The following is a 17,575-nucleotide window of genomic DNA, read 5'->3' as shown; positions in this document are numbered from 1 at the left end:
GATAAGCAAGATACCCGTAGCCGTTAAAGAATTTGAGTTGGACAACCACAGTACCTGCACAAAGTGCACCATCACTCAAAAAGCCTCCAAAACAACGCCTCTACCGAGGAAATGATGATAGTCGCCACCGCTATTGCCCACTGGGACAAAAGTATCCACCTGGAGATCTAGTGATGGGTGAGATCGGGACATATGGGTGGCGCCTCCAAGAAGAAAAACGACGTCTAGAATGACGTCATCACCGTGACTTTCACCAGTGCACCCTAACCCACCGCAACATAGCTCTAAGGGTCAACGCGACTCGTCCCATACCGCGCCATCACCAATCGCTGGAGGTAGAAGCACCTGAGACCAATCGTCGACGAAGTGTGTCCCATACCACACTCGCCGCACAATAAGTTCCAAAACACCTGTTGCGAGCACGACGTTTGTGGCCATAGTCACCGGCCATCCTCGCGAAGCCGTGCTTCGCCAGATCTGCACCTGAGACCAAGGATGCGAGATGTTGTTACACCTCACCCGTAATCGTCAGAGAAGCCGAATTCAGACACGACGCCGTGCCGCCAAAATTCTGAACCATTTCCAGGCTCAGGCGAAGAATCCATGATTGAGCAGCTCATTTCTCAATTTGCGTTGTAATTGAAATAATTTGCCACGCTGCACTTGGTAAGGAAAATGCTTTGCTGATTTTGCAAAAAGAAAAAGAGAAAAGAATAGAAAAACTAGCACATTGATGCCAGTACGCCACCAACCCATGTATGTCACCGTGCTCAACGTCTGTGATGCGCACTGAGCTCCTATACATATTCCGGAAGGTGGATAAGTGTTGCATCGCAAAGCCTGCTAACGGCCTGTTAACCCACCAAATCGGCGGGCCTACTAATCTTTTTGCTAGCGTTGAAACCGGTCGGAGGACAGCACCTTCTTACGTGCACCTTGGTTTTCGTGCAAAATGAAGATTTGAAGGAAAAAATTCAAAGTTCCAAACCAACTGTCCAAATCAAATTTGGATTGACCCATGGTGTTTCTTACAACGAGATCTACAAAACAAGACCGCAATTAACTATATTTTGAATCAAATTACTTTTAAACATTTTTTGAATATTACAACATTTTATTGATGTTAACCAACATTTTTCTTTTTAATACTTTTTCTTTTAACTTTTTGATGTACTAACATTTTTCTTTAACATTCACCATCATTTTCTTTAAAGCCGAGTTTAATTGTTACCAATATTTCGTGACGTTAATCAACATTTTTTTTATGCACCAACATTTTTCTTCAGTTTTTTTACAAATGGTGAAGTAGTTATTAAAAAATGCTGAAGTACTACATTAAATATGTTGAAACAATACATAAAAATATTGAAGTAGTTAGTAAAAATGTTGAAATAGTAAAAAAAATGTTGAAGTAGTTATTAAAAATGTTGAAGTAGTACATTTAAAATTTTGAAATGTTAAAATAAAAAATGTTGAAATAGTACATAAAAAATGTTGAGTAGTTATTAAAAAATGTTGAAGTATTACATTACAAATGTTGAAACATTAAAATAAAAAATTTAAAATAACATATTGAAGCTCATCGGGTTGCATTAATTTCAAAGAATATTATGGTTTAAACGGATTTCAAATCGTATTAATGGTTTAAGAGAAAAACTCATTTGAAATTTGAAACTCGTTTAACATCCCATCCGCCCCCAGCTCTCCCATGGCAACACGTATCCTGTACTTGCTCCACCCATGCAGCGGTACGCGCCTGCTCCACATGCTGCTCCCCCAGTGCAAATCAATCTCACACGTTCATCAAGATCTGCACTGATCTCAAATAATGGAAGATGTGCTTCCTAAAGATGGATAATGGAAGATATGTTGATTTAAGGATTTCCGATGCGCGCTAGTCCGTGTTATAGCTGGATTCGCGCGGTCCGTTCGTTGCCGCACGGGGCAGGAGGGCCTTGAAGGCCCACAGGCAAGGAACGAACCCCCGGGAAGACATTCTTACACGGGAACGTCGCTTCCATGTTTAGACGAGGAGCTTAACGAATACTGTAGGCATTTATTATTACAATATGCATCAGACACTTGATCTGGCTTCTCATGTCCTGTTAAACAAAATAGTCGTGCATTTTTCTAGAACACAATATCAATGAATTCGCCCATGTACATGCACATGCATTTTCATTTTATAAATCTACGACGTATGCATGCACATCTTAGTTCTTACCTTACAAGGTGATGAGCCCATGGCTCCTCAAGATGTTTCAACTCATGAGGCTAGTGATTATTTTCATTTGAAGCTTGGTTCATTTTCCTTGTTGGATGAGAGACGAAGATATACGAAAAAAGTGCTTCCTAGTACTGGTACTACTACATCGACCAAGATAATATTTGCTGGAGTTGATCTTCCTAAAAGTACGGGGGAAAAGAAAAGGCCAAGTGGATATATATTCAGATTGGTTCTATGCAGGTGAATATCAAAGAAGAGAGAAGCTTCATGGAACAAAATATTCATGGGCTCCAATTATATTGACGTCACGAGAGAATAAAACACTAGCTAATTACGTGGGGTTGAACTAGTCTTAGCAACCTGGCCGGAATACTTTATTATTTCCTTTATGCACCAGCTTTGTTTGGTTCGGTCAGGTTAGTTAGAGTCTGGTTCGACCTGTATTTGTGGCTGGAACTGTAGCGTCTGTTTTAGCGTCGAGGCTGGCCTGCGAGCCATATTAGCCACTAGCCAGGGCTCCGCCCTTGTATCGTTCAGACTTCAGACTGTGCTTTATCGTGAGTTTGTGAAGGGTTTCTCCTCCCAAGCGAAGAGGTGGCGCTGCCTTCTTCCTTGCCGTGGCGACGGCTGCCGATCCAATTGAGGTTACAACCTGGGTGCGTGCCTCGATCTCGTTGAGGTCTCATCTTCTGATCGTAGTTCCTCGCGGACGCGTGTGGAAGACCTACCTAGGGTTTGGATTTGCAGTCTGTCCTGTAAGCCGATCCCTTTATCTATTTTGTTACTGAATTTTGCTGGTGATAGATCAGACGGAATTATTTTGTTCTTGTGGAATACTCTGCTGTCTTTGTTCCGTCTGAGATTGCTTCTGAAGTTGTTGCCGTGAGACTCAGCTATTATACGTCTATTGCTCTGTGAGTGGTTGGTGAGATAAATTAATGTCAATTTAATTGCCGTGAGTGCATGGATATGGTCTTGTGCCTGTGCTATTTTTGAAAATAAATACTCGGTGAAAGTATTTGCTGCTAGTACCGTGAAAGACTGGGACTTATTTTGAGCATCGTAAGCATGTCCTTATCACAAGGCTTGTTTGGTTTGGTTTAGTGCCAATTGAATAGAGTAAAGAGAATTAAGGTAGATTAAATCGCTCCTAATCCTCTTTAGAGGGATTAGGGCAATTTCAGCAATAGCCCTTAAACCAAAACCAAAGCCCCTAAAGATCAAATGTGGTTCTCTCTATTTTTTTTAAGGGTCATAAAAGTATATCCAACTCCAGCAATAACCCCCATTAATAAATAGCTCCCTAGAGACCCCTAGGAATGGAGGGTGGAAGGGGGAATTTTTGGATGCCTCCCCAAAATTGGGAGCGGAGTAGGGCTTGTTGGATGCGTTTTTTTGACTTAGATCGGTGTAGGGGGCTATTTAGAGGGTCCGCTTGCTGAACAAGTCCTCAACGTCAATGAGAGTTTGAAAAAGCAGATCTTAATATTGATATATTGGTGATATGTCATCATCTACCACTATAAAAATTAGCTAAAATACAAAATCTCAAGCTGGGTTAAAGAGAACTAAACCCTAGTAGATAGATTTTCCACTACAAATTAATGAAATTAAACAGTTGAAGTAAAATTGAGAAAACCGAGAAGGAACCTTATACTAGTTCTAGTAATTTTATTTTCGAAAAAACGGATCTTATCTTTGCCAAAAAAGAAAAATACTTTAATTTTAGGCGATGTATAAAATGGAGTTGACTTTACGTGTCAACTTGGAACTCTAGAACGCCACAAAAAAGGAAAAATTTCTGTGGCCTGCGTGCGCCCGTCACGGATCCGTGCGGGCGGGCCAGTGACCGGTGGCGCGACGCGGCCCACGTGCAGGGCCACGACCGCTTTTCCTAGTATAAACCGCGTATCTGTTTAGCTAAAAACAAAAACCCGTATCAGTCCACCACACGGTCACTCCGCACCATTTAATTAATTTAATATTTATTAATCTCTTGCGAGGGGTTTGTGTTAGGTAAGCGCTGACACACGATAGCGTTCAGCAGCTGCGGCATGGCTAGTTCCAGTGGTTCGCTGATTCCTTATTCCTTCAGCGAATCCTTTTTTCTTTTTTTCTTGCCCTTTTGCATTTCTTTGGTTGTGGCTTCACGTGATCCTGTATTTTTATCATCATTCCGCTGCGGAACAGCTTTCCCGTTGCTCATTTTCCTTCTCGAATCACTCGGGCTGTGCGATTGGGTCACGTGCAGTCCTCGTCACCCTGATCCCCGCTGCTAACCAACCCTGCCAGTGGGGTCACTTGTGATGGGGCCCGCGTCCAAAAACAAACTGTTTCTGGTTCAACTTTTGTTTTTTTTCCTAAAAAAACTGTTTGTGATTCAATAAGCATGGATATTCGGGCCAGCCTTTCACCTTAACCAGCAGCCTCTCCAAAAATTTCATTGGGAGTATATATTGGCTAAAATCAAGACATTTCTCTCTAGCAGAGATAAAAAGTGACAGGATATTCATGACCAACCTGGCCTTCACCCCATCTCTCACATTGATTAGTTAAACCAATAGTAATACCAGCTGACTTATCTGTCAAGGTGTTAGTCCTATCCTCAGCATTAACCTTTGAACTTTCTGGAAGAGGATGAACGTACAATGAAGTATCACCGCACTTATTTTGAACTTGTCATATGCTCCATCTTCTTTTGAATAGTCTCTTTCTGCATGGTAGTGAGTTTCAACAACACGCTGAAGTCTTACTAAGTCTGTATGATTTGATGACTTCCAATTGCTCTAGTCTTTTTTCAGCCTTAACAGAGTAGAAATTGTGCAACGGTATATCCTGCACTTGCCAGCATTGAATTTCTTTCTTCCACTTACCCAATATCCCATAGAGCAGCACACCACGGTACCTTGCATATGGATATCTTGCTAGGAAGCTCTGAACAGAACTCATAAGCATAACTGTTTTCCCAGAACCTGGGGCCTGAGCAAGAATGCAACCTCCAAGCTTGTCTCCGATAAAATCCTTAACGAAAAGTTGAATCTTCCAACTGATGCAGTCTCATTTGCCTAGGATGAATAGCAATATCTGCAACTATGGAATCTTCAGACAGTTTAACACTACCAGTCTATCTCATCAGCATCCTTTGAGCGTCCATAGCAATTTGTTCTTCTCCTTGAAGCCTGAAATGAAGAAATCATTAAGATCACTTGATTTCTCCAATACTATTCTCTTCTGTGCAGCTTTACAAATTTGAATATCACGATTATCATATAAAATTGCCTTTAGTTTATGAAATTGCTACCCTCTCAAGGAAATGACAATATGGCATTTGTTTATATTTGACAACATTTTCCATATGCATACAAGGTGAGGATAATGAAATTATCGAGGCAGAGTATAGAAATAGCACATATCAAATGGAATAGGCGAATAGGCAGGTAAGCTAACAGCAGAAGTGTTCAAAAGTTAAAACTGTAAGGAGCATGTAGCAGGACTGATGTCAACGAGTACGGAACTAGTGTATATCAGGTGAAATGAGCAGATAAGCTTACAGCACAGGTGTTCAAAACTTGAAACTGTAAGGTACGTGAAGCAGAAATAATGTAAAGAATTAACTACCAGGCCTTTTGCTAAAAAAGAACACCCCAACTCGGAGCCTGTTCTTAGAATTACCCCATAGTGAAAACAACATGCATGCATAAAAAAACTTTACTGGTAAATGAACTAAAGCTACAAAAGCCTCCTATATCTTAAAACAAAATATATAAACCTTTTTCCACTCATAATCAATTATCGATTCAGCCCTTCTCACAATCATAACACAGGCATGGCATAGATAGCCCAAAAAACTGGTTACCAACAATTGAACTGAACAAGTATGCACACTTAGTCATGATACATAGGAAGCTTCAAAAAGCCAAAGAAATGTATTTTTTGAATACTTCAGCTAGTGAACCAGTGCATTAGTTAACACTTAGCTCCCATATAATCAGATACTGTATAGTTGTTGTTGCTGCGGCTATGAAACAAGTCATCATTGTAACCTAAGAGTATAGTTGTTGCTGCTGCGGCTATGAAACGCAGTACCAAAATTATTAAAGTTATTGCAATCTTGACTCTATTATTGGAGCATTCCATCCCTCATAGGCACAGCTTTTCTCAATCTCCATCAAATTCTATTAGGATCTTTTGCTTCCTTGCAGTGTTCATATGGTTGACTTGACCAGACATAGTGAAATGGCATACATTTCTTGCAATCAACCAGGCAAAATATACTACCATGAAGATACTTCGAAGAAAGCAGTGTTCAATATTCAAAATAGATAATACGACATGTATTCACAAGCAGAACTAGCAGTCATCTGGGAAAAAATAAAGATTTTCAAGTGGTGCTGCGCTAACCAAATTCTATGGTTGAAGCTCTTACCTTTGTGCTTTCAAACAAAATCTTTCCAATATTCCTCAAGACCATCACTTTCTTTTTTTGGTTTCTCCTCTTCCGCTATAGGCAAGTCAGATTCTGATGAAAGTTACATACCGCAAGATTTTGCGTCTTGGGCCTTTTCTGCAACACTAACTCAATCAAGCTGAATAGATGATTGCGTTTTGTTGGCTCCACAGAATGATTGTTCAATTTGCCGCCTGCCATTTTGCCGGCTATCACAGAATTTTCAGAGGGACGTTCAAGACTAGAAAGGAAGTTGATCGATTGGACCTTGTGCTGATGAATGTTATCCCATTCCTTGGTAGCACTGTCAAATCCCAAACTGGGGACCCTATTTGCAACAGGAAGTGCATGACCACTGGAATAGGTTGCAACTCTAGGCATAAACACACTGGTATTGCGCTCAGCAGATTTCTTGTGCCTGCTGTAACATATGCCAACAAAAGCAGAAGGGTGGTTACATATCACAGGAGAGAAAGGCCAAGTAAATTTATCGACAATGTAAGTAGTGATTTTGGTGATCATGTATATTTCCATGACAAACATCAACAATACATTTCCCAAAGAGAAGCACAGGCATTATAACAAGTTGCAAATACATCCTAGAGCACTGGTTAGCAGAAAAAAAAGAGAGGAAGATATCCTCAAAGCAGAATAGAAAAAAGTAAAAACAGCTGCGAGGGACTTGTCAAGCACAAAAGGAAGGTGACTGGACAAATAGTTCTCTCCGAAAGGGCATGCCCTTCAGGAGAGTATCTGCTTATGACTCTGATCTTCAGCATTCACCTTTTGCCTAATCAGCACGTGAAAAAATATTTCCAGAAAAAGACATAGTACTAAAAATATATCCATCACAGTAGAAGAGAGGACCCCAGCAGGGTAAATCTAAGCATTTGCGATTGCCGGCCTCACGTGGGCACACACATACAGAATTCCCCCAAATTGGTAGGAATTTCTCCCCAATCGAGCCCCAACAGAACCCTAAATCCCCACTCCACTGAATCCCGAGCCCCTAAATCCCCAACGAGGCAACGAAGCCCTCGCCGAACAGCGCAAAACGCAGCTCAAACACCCCCAAGCCAACGAAGATCTCGCGTTCACCCCACGCCCAAACGAAAAAAATAAACCCAAAAAAAACAACATTCCCCCAGCAAGTAAGAAGGAATAGTAGCCGCACGGGAGTCCGTACCAGCCACACGATCAGAAGCGAGCCGCACGGAAGGGGGAGGAGAGGCTCACCGGTGGCCGGGGTCCGCGCGGGTCGCCACGGGCGGCGGCCATGGCGGCGTGGCGGCCATGGGGGTTTGTTTCCTGGGGGTGCCCGAGTCCGGAAGGGCTGTGTGTACGCGGGCGGCCACACGCCCACACCCACACTGGTGTCTGGTCCGATTCCCCCGGTCACCGTATTCGTTTCGTTCTCGCCCCGACCTCCTCTCCCCTCCGCCCCACCCTTTATAAAGCCACCGCCTCCGGCCCACGGCGCCCCTTCCTTTTCTGATCCCGTCTCTGTCGCCTTGACCAAGAAACCACCAGCCTCATCTCTCTCATCTGGAGACGCATCTCCAAGGAAGAGAGAGAGAGAGAGAGAGAGAGAGAGAGAGAGAGAGAGCGGCGAGGCGGCGGACCGAGCGCTTGGCGGCCAGTTTTGGTGGTGGGGGTTCCCATGGCGGCGGCGGTGGTGGTGGCGGAAGGGGAGCTGGATCAGGTGATGGTCCGCGCCGCGCAGATTCTCGTCAGCCTCCGGTCCAAGAAGCTGCGGGCGTGGCCCAAGTGGGTCCCGATGCCGGCGGCCGAGGCCGAGGCCGAGGCCGAGTCGTCGCCCGGCACGGCACCGGCGGAGGTGCCGAAGGGATGGGCGGGACGGCGGCCGCGGAGTCGCGGGAGGCGGGGCTCGTGCGTTCCCTGGATGAAGGCGTTGCGGGAGCTGGACCTTGCGGGATCCGGCGGTGAGGAAAGGGACGCGGCGGCCGGATCCGGCTCGCCGTCGACGAGCTCCGCCGACCACGCGGCGCCGACGCAGCCGCGCCCGAGCCACGCGGACGGGAAGGCAGCGGAGAAGGCGCTCGCTGCCGCCACGGCGGTGGCGAAGGAGCCCATGACGGCGTCGAGCCCGAACACTCCGCTGGACTACGGCGCCGGCGGATCCCGCGCGTCGTCGAGCACGGACGACGCGGCGCGGCCGCGGGCGAAGCGGAAGGGCCCCGGCGCCCGCGGATCTGGCGGCGAGGACGACGAAGGGTGCAGCTCGCCGGCGAAGCGGCCGCGGGCGGTGGCCGACGAGGTGAAGCCAATTCCCACGGTAAGAGCATCTCAAGCGGCAATTCTAATCCTAATTCCTACTCTCCGTTGGTATTTTTGGCTGCAATTCGAACAAGGGATCCCTTCAAATAAACCACGCTCCAGCAGCGAGACCGGCACAGCAAATTTGGCTGGTTGCTGCCCGCACGCCATCCGCTCACCCTCCTGTTGCCGCCGCGCGCCGTTGCGGACATCCGACGCGTCGTTGCCCAGCTGCACCCCGCCCTCCCACGCATCGGCGCGGCAGCGGCTGGAGGTGCGCGCCGGCCACCCTCCACCTAGGGTCCCGTCGCCGGATGGCATCCCTGGTCGGGCGGCCATGACCTGGCCGGCACTGTCTTGACGCTTGCTCTTTCTACTTTCCTGCTGCTGTGCGTTTATCTGCTTGGTCATTGCCACTTCGTGCTGCTGATGTGATTGCTTGCTCGATGGTGATTTAGCTCTGTTTGTTGCCCTGTGCTGCTACTGCTTGGACTTTAGGTGTTTGATGGAATGCCAGCTCTAGCTGACTGGCTGTTTTTGCAATCGAGCTATGATGTGCTAGCATCATGGTCTAATTAAATGCTGCTATAGGATCAATAGCTCTAGACTCCCAAGTGAAGCAGCTCTCTTCGTTTGCTTGCTGTTAGACATCTTTTTCAGATTTTCAAAGAAAAAAGACATCTTTTTCAGCATATAGGAATGCCGAACTCATTGTTGCTGCTACATATGCTCCATGCCATGGATTTTCCCGTTACAATCTAGCGATGTTTCCTTCTCCACATCTGTTATTTCTGAATTCCAATCAATTGAGTATATGTTACCTGTTCTTAACTGAAATCCACTTTGCTTGGTTTCGTGCATGAAACAGAGTATGCAGGGTGAAACAAGCGCATCCAGCGCCAAGGGCTTTGCATTCGACCTCAACTTTCCACCGCCATTGGATGACGGTGCCTGTCCAGACGCCTGCTGATCAGGGCCGGAAGAATTTTTGCTGATGAAGAGTTTGCGCTCGTGGAAATAAATCCAACCCTACTCTTGTTGTACATAAAGAAGGGCTGGCCAGTCTGGAGGAGCTGCTAAGGGGAGCGGCCTTCATGGATTATTACGAGGCGCGAGGCTGCTGATGAGGATGATCAGGATTCAGGAGGCGTTGGTTTCATTGGATCCTTCAGGTTAATCTTAGTCAGCTTTGTTCCTTGCCCGGTGCCGGCGTTTGGCGAGCAGTAGGCTCGCCCATTGCCCTGTTTAGTTCTTCTCTTTTTTTTTTTGTGAATCTGAATTCAATTCACTCCGTGTGGATTCCACTGATACGGTGAAGGAACAACAAAATACATACCTTATTAGTTCATTTCTTACAATGTTTCTCATCTCGCTGTTGATGATTTCACATGTTGTTCCGTTGTCCTGGCTGCTTCTCCTGTTATTACACAGCAGGATTCGCACTTTTCATTGTTTCAGAGCCAACAGGGTCCTCTCTTGAACTTTAAATCTTGTCTTGGTGCAAATAGGATTCTTGTGGCAAAATGTGCTCTTTGAATTTGTGTTGGTGCAAATAGGATTCTTGTCATCTTGTGGTAAAATGTGCAGGACTCTGGTAGCAATTGGCATCAGCTAAGCAATGGGCTGGAAAGCTCACTAGCCCTAGTAGGCTGTGCTGTGTGAAACGTTGTTTGTTGCTGTGGACTCATTGCAGCAGCAAGTTGGATGGATCTTATTTATTATTAATAGATAGATTAGTTGCTTCAGATCTATGGAACAAGCTGAGTGGCATGCTGCCTTTTTGGGTTTTCTTTTTTTGGAACGAAAGTGGCATGCTGCCTTTCGTCGTTGGTAGCATGAAATGGCACTAACGTCAATGCTTGCGACGGTTTGTCGTATGCAAGCTAGCACGTGAGGTCTTCTGGGTCCAGGCTTCAGAGGCTGACCCTAGTCGTGCTTCAGAGATGGTGTACTGACAGAAAAGAGAGTGACCGCACTCCGCACCATTTCTTTCCCTGCCTTTGCTTTCTTTCTTTTTTTTGAAACGTTAAGGGGCAGGAAGCACTGCCATATCATACTGCCTTTGCTTTACCCTGCTCTACTTTTCCTGCATGGCATGGAAAAAAGACGGATCTGCCGTCTGCGTACCACTATATCTCACAGAGCTCTTTCATGTGCTGTACAAAAAATAAAACGAAAATAAAAAAAAGGGCTCTTTCATATGTGTTCTAAAAATAGAGATCTCATTCATTCATATGCATAGAGAGGAGAGCTTCATAATTCGTAATCCAAGATTATCGCGAAACTAGTAGTAAAAGGTTTATATATACAAACATGTCACGCGCGCGCAAAAGAAAAAACGTGGCGATCAGAAAATGGAAGAGAACAGGGAGCATTGTTTTTTCATGATGTAACTTAAAGCATGATTCTAGAGGAAAATCTGCTTACTTCAGATCAAAGATCAGCACGGAAAATGAGCATTGCAACATGGTGTCCGGTGGCCACTGGCCACAGCTTGTTGTTACCTACCTGCAACTACAAATTCTACATGAGACTAATAGCATGCAAAACAATTTTGAGACATTGAGAGAAGGGGTTCACATTCAATACCAATTTTGAGACCTTGATATCCTGGCGCATTGCTTTGAGTATCATCTCATTCATCCCCAGAGTCATCAACGAATACCAACTTGACCAAGCTCGATGTCTTCTGTAGTACACTAACACTAGTGCTCACTCCATTTGGACCGAACAGCACTTTTGCATCAGCAGAATTGTTAAATTGGTCCACTGCCGATTCTGTCTTCTTGACTATGCCTTGGCATGCCCTAGAGTTTCAGCCTAGCCCATTAAAAAAAAAAAAAGACCAGACGGCAGCCGCCCAGCCCAGCTGAGCCGATATGGCCAGGCCCCAAAGCAAGTAGTTTCCTCTCCTGCAGAAAAAGCGAGTGACAGGATATTCATGAAAAGCCTGGTCTTCGCCCCATCCCTCACATTGATGGAATCAATCGTACTATCAATTGACTTGTCTATCATCAACTCATCATTTAACAACAATAAAAAACAATAACTGATCTGTGAGTTATATTACAATATTTGTCTATTATTTGGTATTAGCTCGCCCTGTCAGCAAGAATAGGTTTTCGATATTCTCAAGAAAAAAGACAGCATGGCATCTGTTCATATTTCAGTATTTCGCAACTTGTTCCATGTGCATACAAGGTGAGGATAATGTGTCGAGGCGAAGTATGGAACTAGTGCATAAGTGGAATAGGCAGGTATAAATCCATGACAGACCCGGAAGGCCCCCGCGTCGCTCTCGACCGAGGGCGACACGGGCGGCGACCAAGCCGCGCTGCCACCCACCCCTTCTCCCTTGCTCTCCTCGCCTCGCCGTTGCCTGAGCAGGCCACTTCCGTGCGGCTGGGCCTTCGCAGTTTGGCTCCCGTCGTGGGGCGCGTCCCCTCCATGCTCGCCGCCCCTTCGCGGCCGGTGTTAGGGCAGCGAGGTGGGCCGCATCCGAGCCGGGGGAGGACAGATCCAGCTTCTGGTGCCCGGATCCGTCCAGTGAACCTCTTGCGGCGGTGGAGGTGAGCGGCGACCTGGCGCCGAGGCGAGACCGCCCGGCCGGTGGCGGATCTGCTTCGGGCGCGAGGCTGCCCGACGCCGGCCCTGCGCGCGGCATCGAGGCCATCTGTCCTAGTTTATCGTTAACATTTGTACAGAAAATCATATGTGTAACTAACAGTAGATTTTTGCAACCACCACATTGTTCAATGATATGGCATTAACTGAGAAATGCAATGAAGTCCGGAGATAAGATTGCTTAGAGATAGATTTAATTTATGATAGAGATCAATTAATCCAACTCCTTCCATCCTCTTTGTTGCTCTTGAAGTTGTTAAGCATATGCATATCAAGGCCATATATATAGTCCCCAAATTTGTAACAGAAGCATCGTACAAATTGTTCATACAACATTTGGTTGATTGAAATTTCAACCTCATCAAAATCTCATATTTTCATGTCCTTCCTTCAATTGTTCCTGAAGTTAGATATAGCAAATCAGCGGGAACATATCTGCTCTGTCAACATGGGGACTATGAGCCAACAAAGTCCAACAACCACAAAATAAATAAATTTTTGTGCCTTTTCATTTCTAAGTTTGGTTGTGGATAGTTAATTGGAAAAGAAAAAACGAACTCACTCTCAAATGCACTCATGCTAGTTATAGTCTTAAAGATATAAATCGTCATAACACCCAAAGTAAAGAGTGCAGGAATACCCAATTGAATTTTAGTGACATGCGGCTTCTGGGAAAATAGAAGGCGTGAATCGTGATCAGTCAGGACAAAAGGCACGCAGTGCAAGGATTCTTCACTGCATCATGCGTACCTGGGGAAAGGAGGGGGCCAAGGCGCCACGGCTCGGTGGTGCAGTCGATCAGGCAGTCCGCTACCGTTTCTGTATCTGCACGGGACCGGCTGATTGACGAAGCCGCCGCCAGGGGCGAGGAAAAAGAACAGATGTCTCCGAGATGCGCTACATAATAATAATTGGATCCACTACATCAACCTTCGACACTGAGATTTCTCTGTGAATCATACAGCTTGTGGAACTTCAACCAGGGGAGGCAGATAACATCAAATGGAAGTTAAGCGCGGTCGGGACTTACTCAGCTAAATCCGCATACAATGCGCAGATCATTGGCTCTACATACACGAACTTCAACACTCTGATATGGAAAGTATGGGCTCCTAGAAGCTGTAAGATCTTTTCGTGGCTCGCGATCCAAAACAGGCTATGGATGGCGGATAGACTAAAAAACAGGGGTGGCCCAATCAACTTAATTGCCCGTTACGCCGCAACACTCAAGAGTCGGCAGTTCACCTTTTTACTCAATGCCGAGTGACGCGTAGACTATGGGATATGGTGGCGAATTGGATATCCTGTGTGGCAATTAAACCGATACTTTGGGAGCATGAGGATAGTTTACATCACTGGTGGTCGACAAGGGCAATGACGTCGTGTTGCTTTAGGAAAGGCATGCGCTCCATGATCATGCTTGTTTCATGGACTATTTGGAGGGAGAGAAATTTGAGAATTTTTGAGCGCAAGGAATCTACAACCAAAATGATATTCCACAAAGTTAAAGATGAGGCCGCGATGTGAACTACGGTCGGAGCAAAACACCTTTCCGTTTTAATCGCTTGCCGTTAATTCTTTCCGTGTTTAGGGCCTTATACGTTTGTATATATATTCTTTTCTTGAACTTTCGCACCGCTTGATGCTTTGTATTTGTCTAGTCTGGACCATCTTCTTTTTCTTTTTAATATAATCGGCAGCTCTCCTGCTTGGTTCGTTTCGAAAAAAAAATCCTTCAAAACCATGCATTTTCCTCGCTTCGTTGCAAGTTAATATTAGATGCATCTAAAATATATGTTTATGTCATATAATAGCAACTGGAGGTACAGAACACGTTGGTGTTCAACTCTATGGTGAGACTGAGACCACACAGAAAGGTACTTAGTTCAATCATTTTCTATTGCGAGTTCTTTTATACTAACTCCGATTCTAAATATACGATGTTTAAGACAATAAGCTAGATGGATGAAGGGAGTAACAATTTTCTATTGTTAGTTGAGTTGCTATTCGCTTTGTTTCCTGCACAAATGCTTGTCTTATGAACTTCCGATTACTTGTGAACTTGTGAGTTAAGTCGTTAAAATGAATTGGCTCCCAGCCACACAATGCCACGACGCGGTGCTGCATGTCGCACCAACAACATGGCATTTGCTGATTAGGAACCAAACACACACTGAAAAGGTCTCAGTTTTGTCGGTTCAACTTTTTTCTACTTGATATATTATCTTGATCAATACAATATGAATATATGCAGTTGCATAGTTTATCGTTTGAAATGTGAAAATAAAATTGTGTAGTTGGCATATAGCTGGCTCGGTCAGTGTGTTGGGACCCAAAATACGTGCAAACTTTCTTAATTCCGAACTGCGCGACTGTACTAAGGAAGTTGGAACACATGAAAAATATATACTTAACATTTGTCCAACTGATGAAGAAACTCAACTCCTAGAGTTTGACTTCTCTCACCGACGAACGAAGCTGAAAAGGCACCAAAAGTACATGCAAAAAGTCATCCTACCAATAAACTGAATTTCATTTGTGGCTAATCAAAGTAGAACAAGATTATATAAGAACATGAACTATATGTATCACGAAAATTATTTGGATCATTTAGCTCACGGGTCAACTCAACACACAAGAGTACACATCAGAGAAAATTTGTTTGGTATGTGGCCGTGTTCAGAATTATATTTGACTTCACCAATATTTAAATGAACACGCACGATCAAATATTCCTAACCATGTTAAAAATTACAGAAGCAACATGTCTAGATTCCATGCAACATGCTTAGCAAAAGTTTCATGGATCTCTGTGCATTGCCAGAACTGTAAAGTACTTCATCTTAACCGGCTGCCAATCTGGATCAAACTAGTTGAATCAATCTGGTGCCATGATACTTATCTACAGGGAACAAAGTTTTTCTGTTGCACCAACATTGGAGCCCACCATTCCATCAACTGACTTGTGCAGTTATTTTTGATAAGGTGCAGAAATGCTAGGAAAAGAAATATGGAAAACTTCATTTTTGCTTTTGCATCTGATTGAAACATATTCTAGTTAAAACTGTTAATTATTTACTGTTACAACTATTGTGTTGTGAAAATAAAAATATTTAGGCCATATTGTATAGAGGAAAAATTAGCATATCTGTGGCATAAATTTTAGTAATTAGTAACTCCTAATGTGTTTACAATATTCATAGTATCTCAACTAATTCGGATCTGAGGAACGGACAAGGAGGACAAGAATGGAAAAACTCTGCCATTTCCAGGTATATTGATTTGATTGAATTTCTTCCAAAAAAGTAGTTTGTACCCAAAACAAATTCTAAAATATCGTAATTTAAAAAAAAACAGCTAGTTCGTAAATCAACTTGTGTTTCAATAGTCCGTCTTTTCTAAACATACATAATCAAGTCACTTGACTGAAGAAAATTTTAGTTTGCATGTGATGATTAAAGCTGCATCTTTGCAAATTACTTACACGTTATTGGGAAAGAATAAAGCTGTCATCATTTTAAATCAAAACAGTAAACTATTACTTTTGTGGTATACATAAATACTTTTTTCTAATTAAGCAGAGTTATTCTGACTAAAAAAACTCAATATGATTTGTCTGGCAAGAATTAATTTGGCTCAAGAAAAATTATATCTACCCTGAAAATTTGAAGTTGTGATCTATCAAATATGCAATAATCTTCCAGTGACAAATATTATTTAAGCACGTAATCGCGAAAAATTTTACTTGCACAGATCTCTGACAAATAATCCAGCTAAGATTCCATGGTGGAAAGCAAACTCATCTATGATACTAATATGCATTGCACTTTGGTCAATGATAATGTATACATATATGCGATGGTTATGCTCCTGCACTCCGCCCGTAGCTAGTCTAAGCATGTACCTCTAAGCTGCAACATGCGCTGACCGTTTGCATACTTAGCTTGCATAAGACAACGAAGATGCAGCAACTATTCGGTCCAAAAAAAAAAAGATGCAGCAACCAACTACCGGTCCTTGTCAATTGCAGCTTCGGTATCCTCTGCTTGCATCTAGGGAACAGTACGCCATTTCGGATCAATCCGTGTTGTCTGTTGGATTCAATGCATATTCCTAGCAGGACAAGTACTTTAGTAGAGCATTGTTAAAATTCAAGGTGATTTGTTGAAATAGAAACTCAGAAGTCAGAACCATAATTATTGTTTTCTTGTGTGAAGTAGAACCAATATTTTATAATGATCTAACACGAGATGTGCGAAAAGGGAAAATAATGTTTGATGCGCCACATATGATTGCAATGGTCACACTGGGGAAAGAGCCTTTCGTCCAGCACCTTAGTACCGATTGGATTTTGACGTGGTACTAATGTCAGCATTAGTACCGGGTCTCCCTCGAGCCCCTTTAGTACCGGTTGGGGGGCTCCAGTAGTGTGATCCCCCTTTAGTACTAAATGTCACCCTTTAGTACTGGGTGGAGCCTCCCCCGATACTAATGTGCTTGAGGACCTTTAGTACGGGGTGGAGGCTCCAACCAGTACTAAATGGTGACCTTTAGTACCGATTGGAGCCTCCAACCGGCACTAAAGGGCCCTACCTCCTCCGCTAGTAGCCTGATCGGCCCATCCTGGCCCCCTCCGCCTTATCTCTTCCCCTCCTCTGTCTCTCCGCCTTATATCTTCCCTTCCGCCTGCGCACCCGGTCCCTCCTCTCTCTCTAGCCCCTCCGCCTCTCCTCCTCCCCCCTCATTCCTGTCTCTCGCGAGTTGTAGGAGTTGGTTGTCTTCCTCCTGTCACAACTATAAGGATGATGGGACGGGGCAGGGTTTGGTTAACTTTTTGGTGGACGGTTGATTGCCCCGTCTGTCTATGAATTTTGCTAAGGCCCGACAGTGGTGGTGTTCGTGATCAAGTGTTTGAAAGTACTAACCTCATACTTATTATGGATGAGGAAGCCTAGTCGAGTGCACTTTACATATGTCGGTCGCCCCATTGTCCTTGGAAC

At 44.3% G+C, this 17,575-nt stretch overlaps 1 protein-coding gene and 1 long non-coding RNA gene across 2 annotated transcripts; one reads left to right on the top strand and one right to left on the bottom strand.

Annotated features, from left to right (window-relative positions):
- Window positions 1-4,635: 4,635 nt before the first annotated feature.
- Window positions 4,636-8,104, bottom strand: LOC101782334. The gene is made up of 3 exons (XR_215412.3): window positions 7,911-8,104; window positions 6,654-7,095; window positions 4,636-5,406 (listed from the first exon to the last, which is right to left on the bottom strand). It is a non-coding gene; the product is annotated as an uncharacterized LOC101782334 (long non-coding RNA).
- Window positions 8,105-8,164: 60 nt separating this feature from the next.
- LOC101781932 lies at window positions 8,165-10,340 on the top strand. The gene is made up of 2 exons (XM_004973408.3): window positions 8,165-8,970; window positions 9,820-10,340. The coding sequence occupies exons 1-2, from the start codon at window positions 8,335-8,337 to the stop codon at window positions 9,919-9,921; spliced, it is 738 nt and encodes a 245-aa protein (XP_004973465.1). The 5' UTR covers window positions 8,165-8,334; the 3' UTR covers window positions 9,922-10,340.
- The last annotated feature ends 7,235 nt before the right edge of the window (window positions 10,341-17,575 follow it).

This window comes from Setaria italica, chromosome VI (genome assembly GCF_000263155.2).
Source record: "Setaria italica strain Yugu1 chromosome VI, Setaria_italica_v2.0, whole genome shotgun sequence".
Lineage (NCBI taxonomy): Eukaryota > Viridiplantae > Streptophyta > Magnoliopsida > Poales > Poaceae > Setaria > Setaria italica.
Note: the sequence above shows the minus strand (reverse complement) of the source record. Positions and strands in the feature narration are given on the sequence as shown.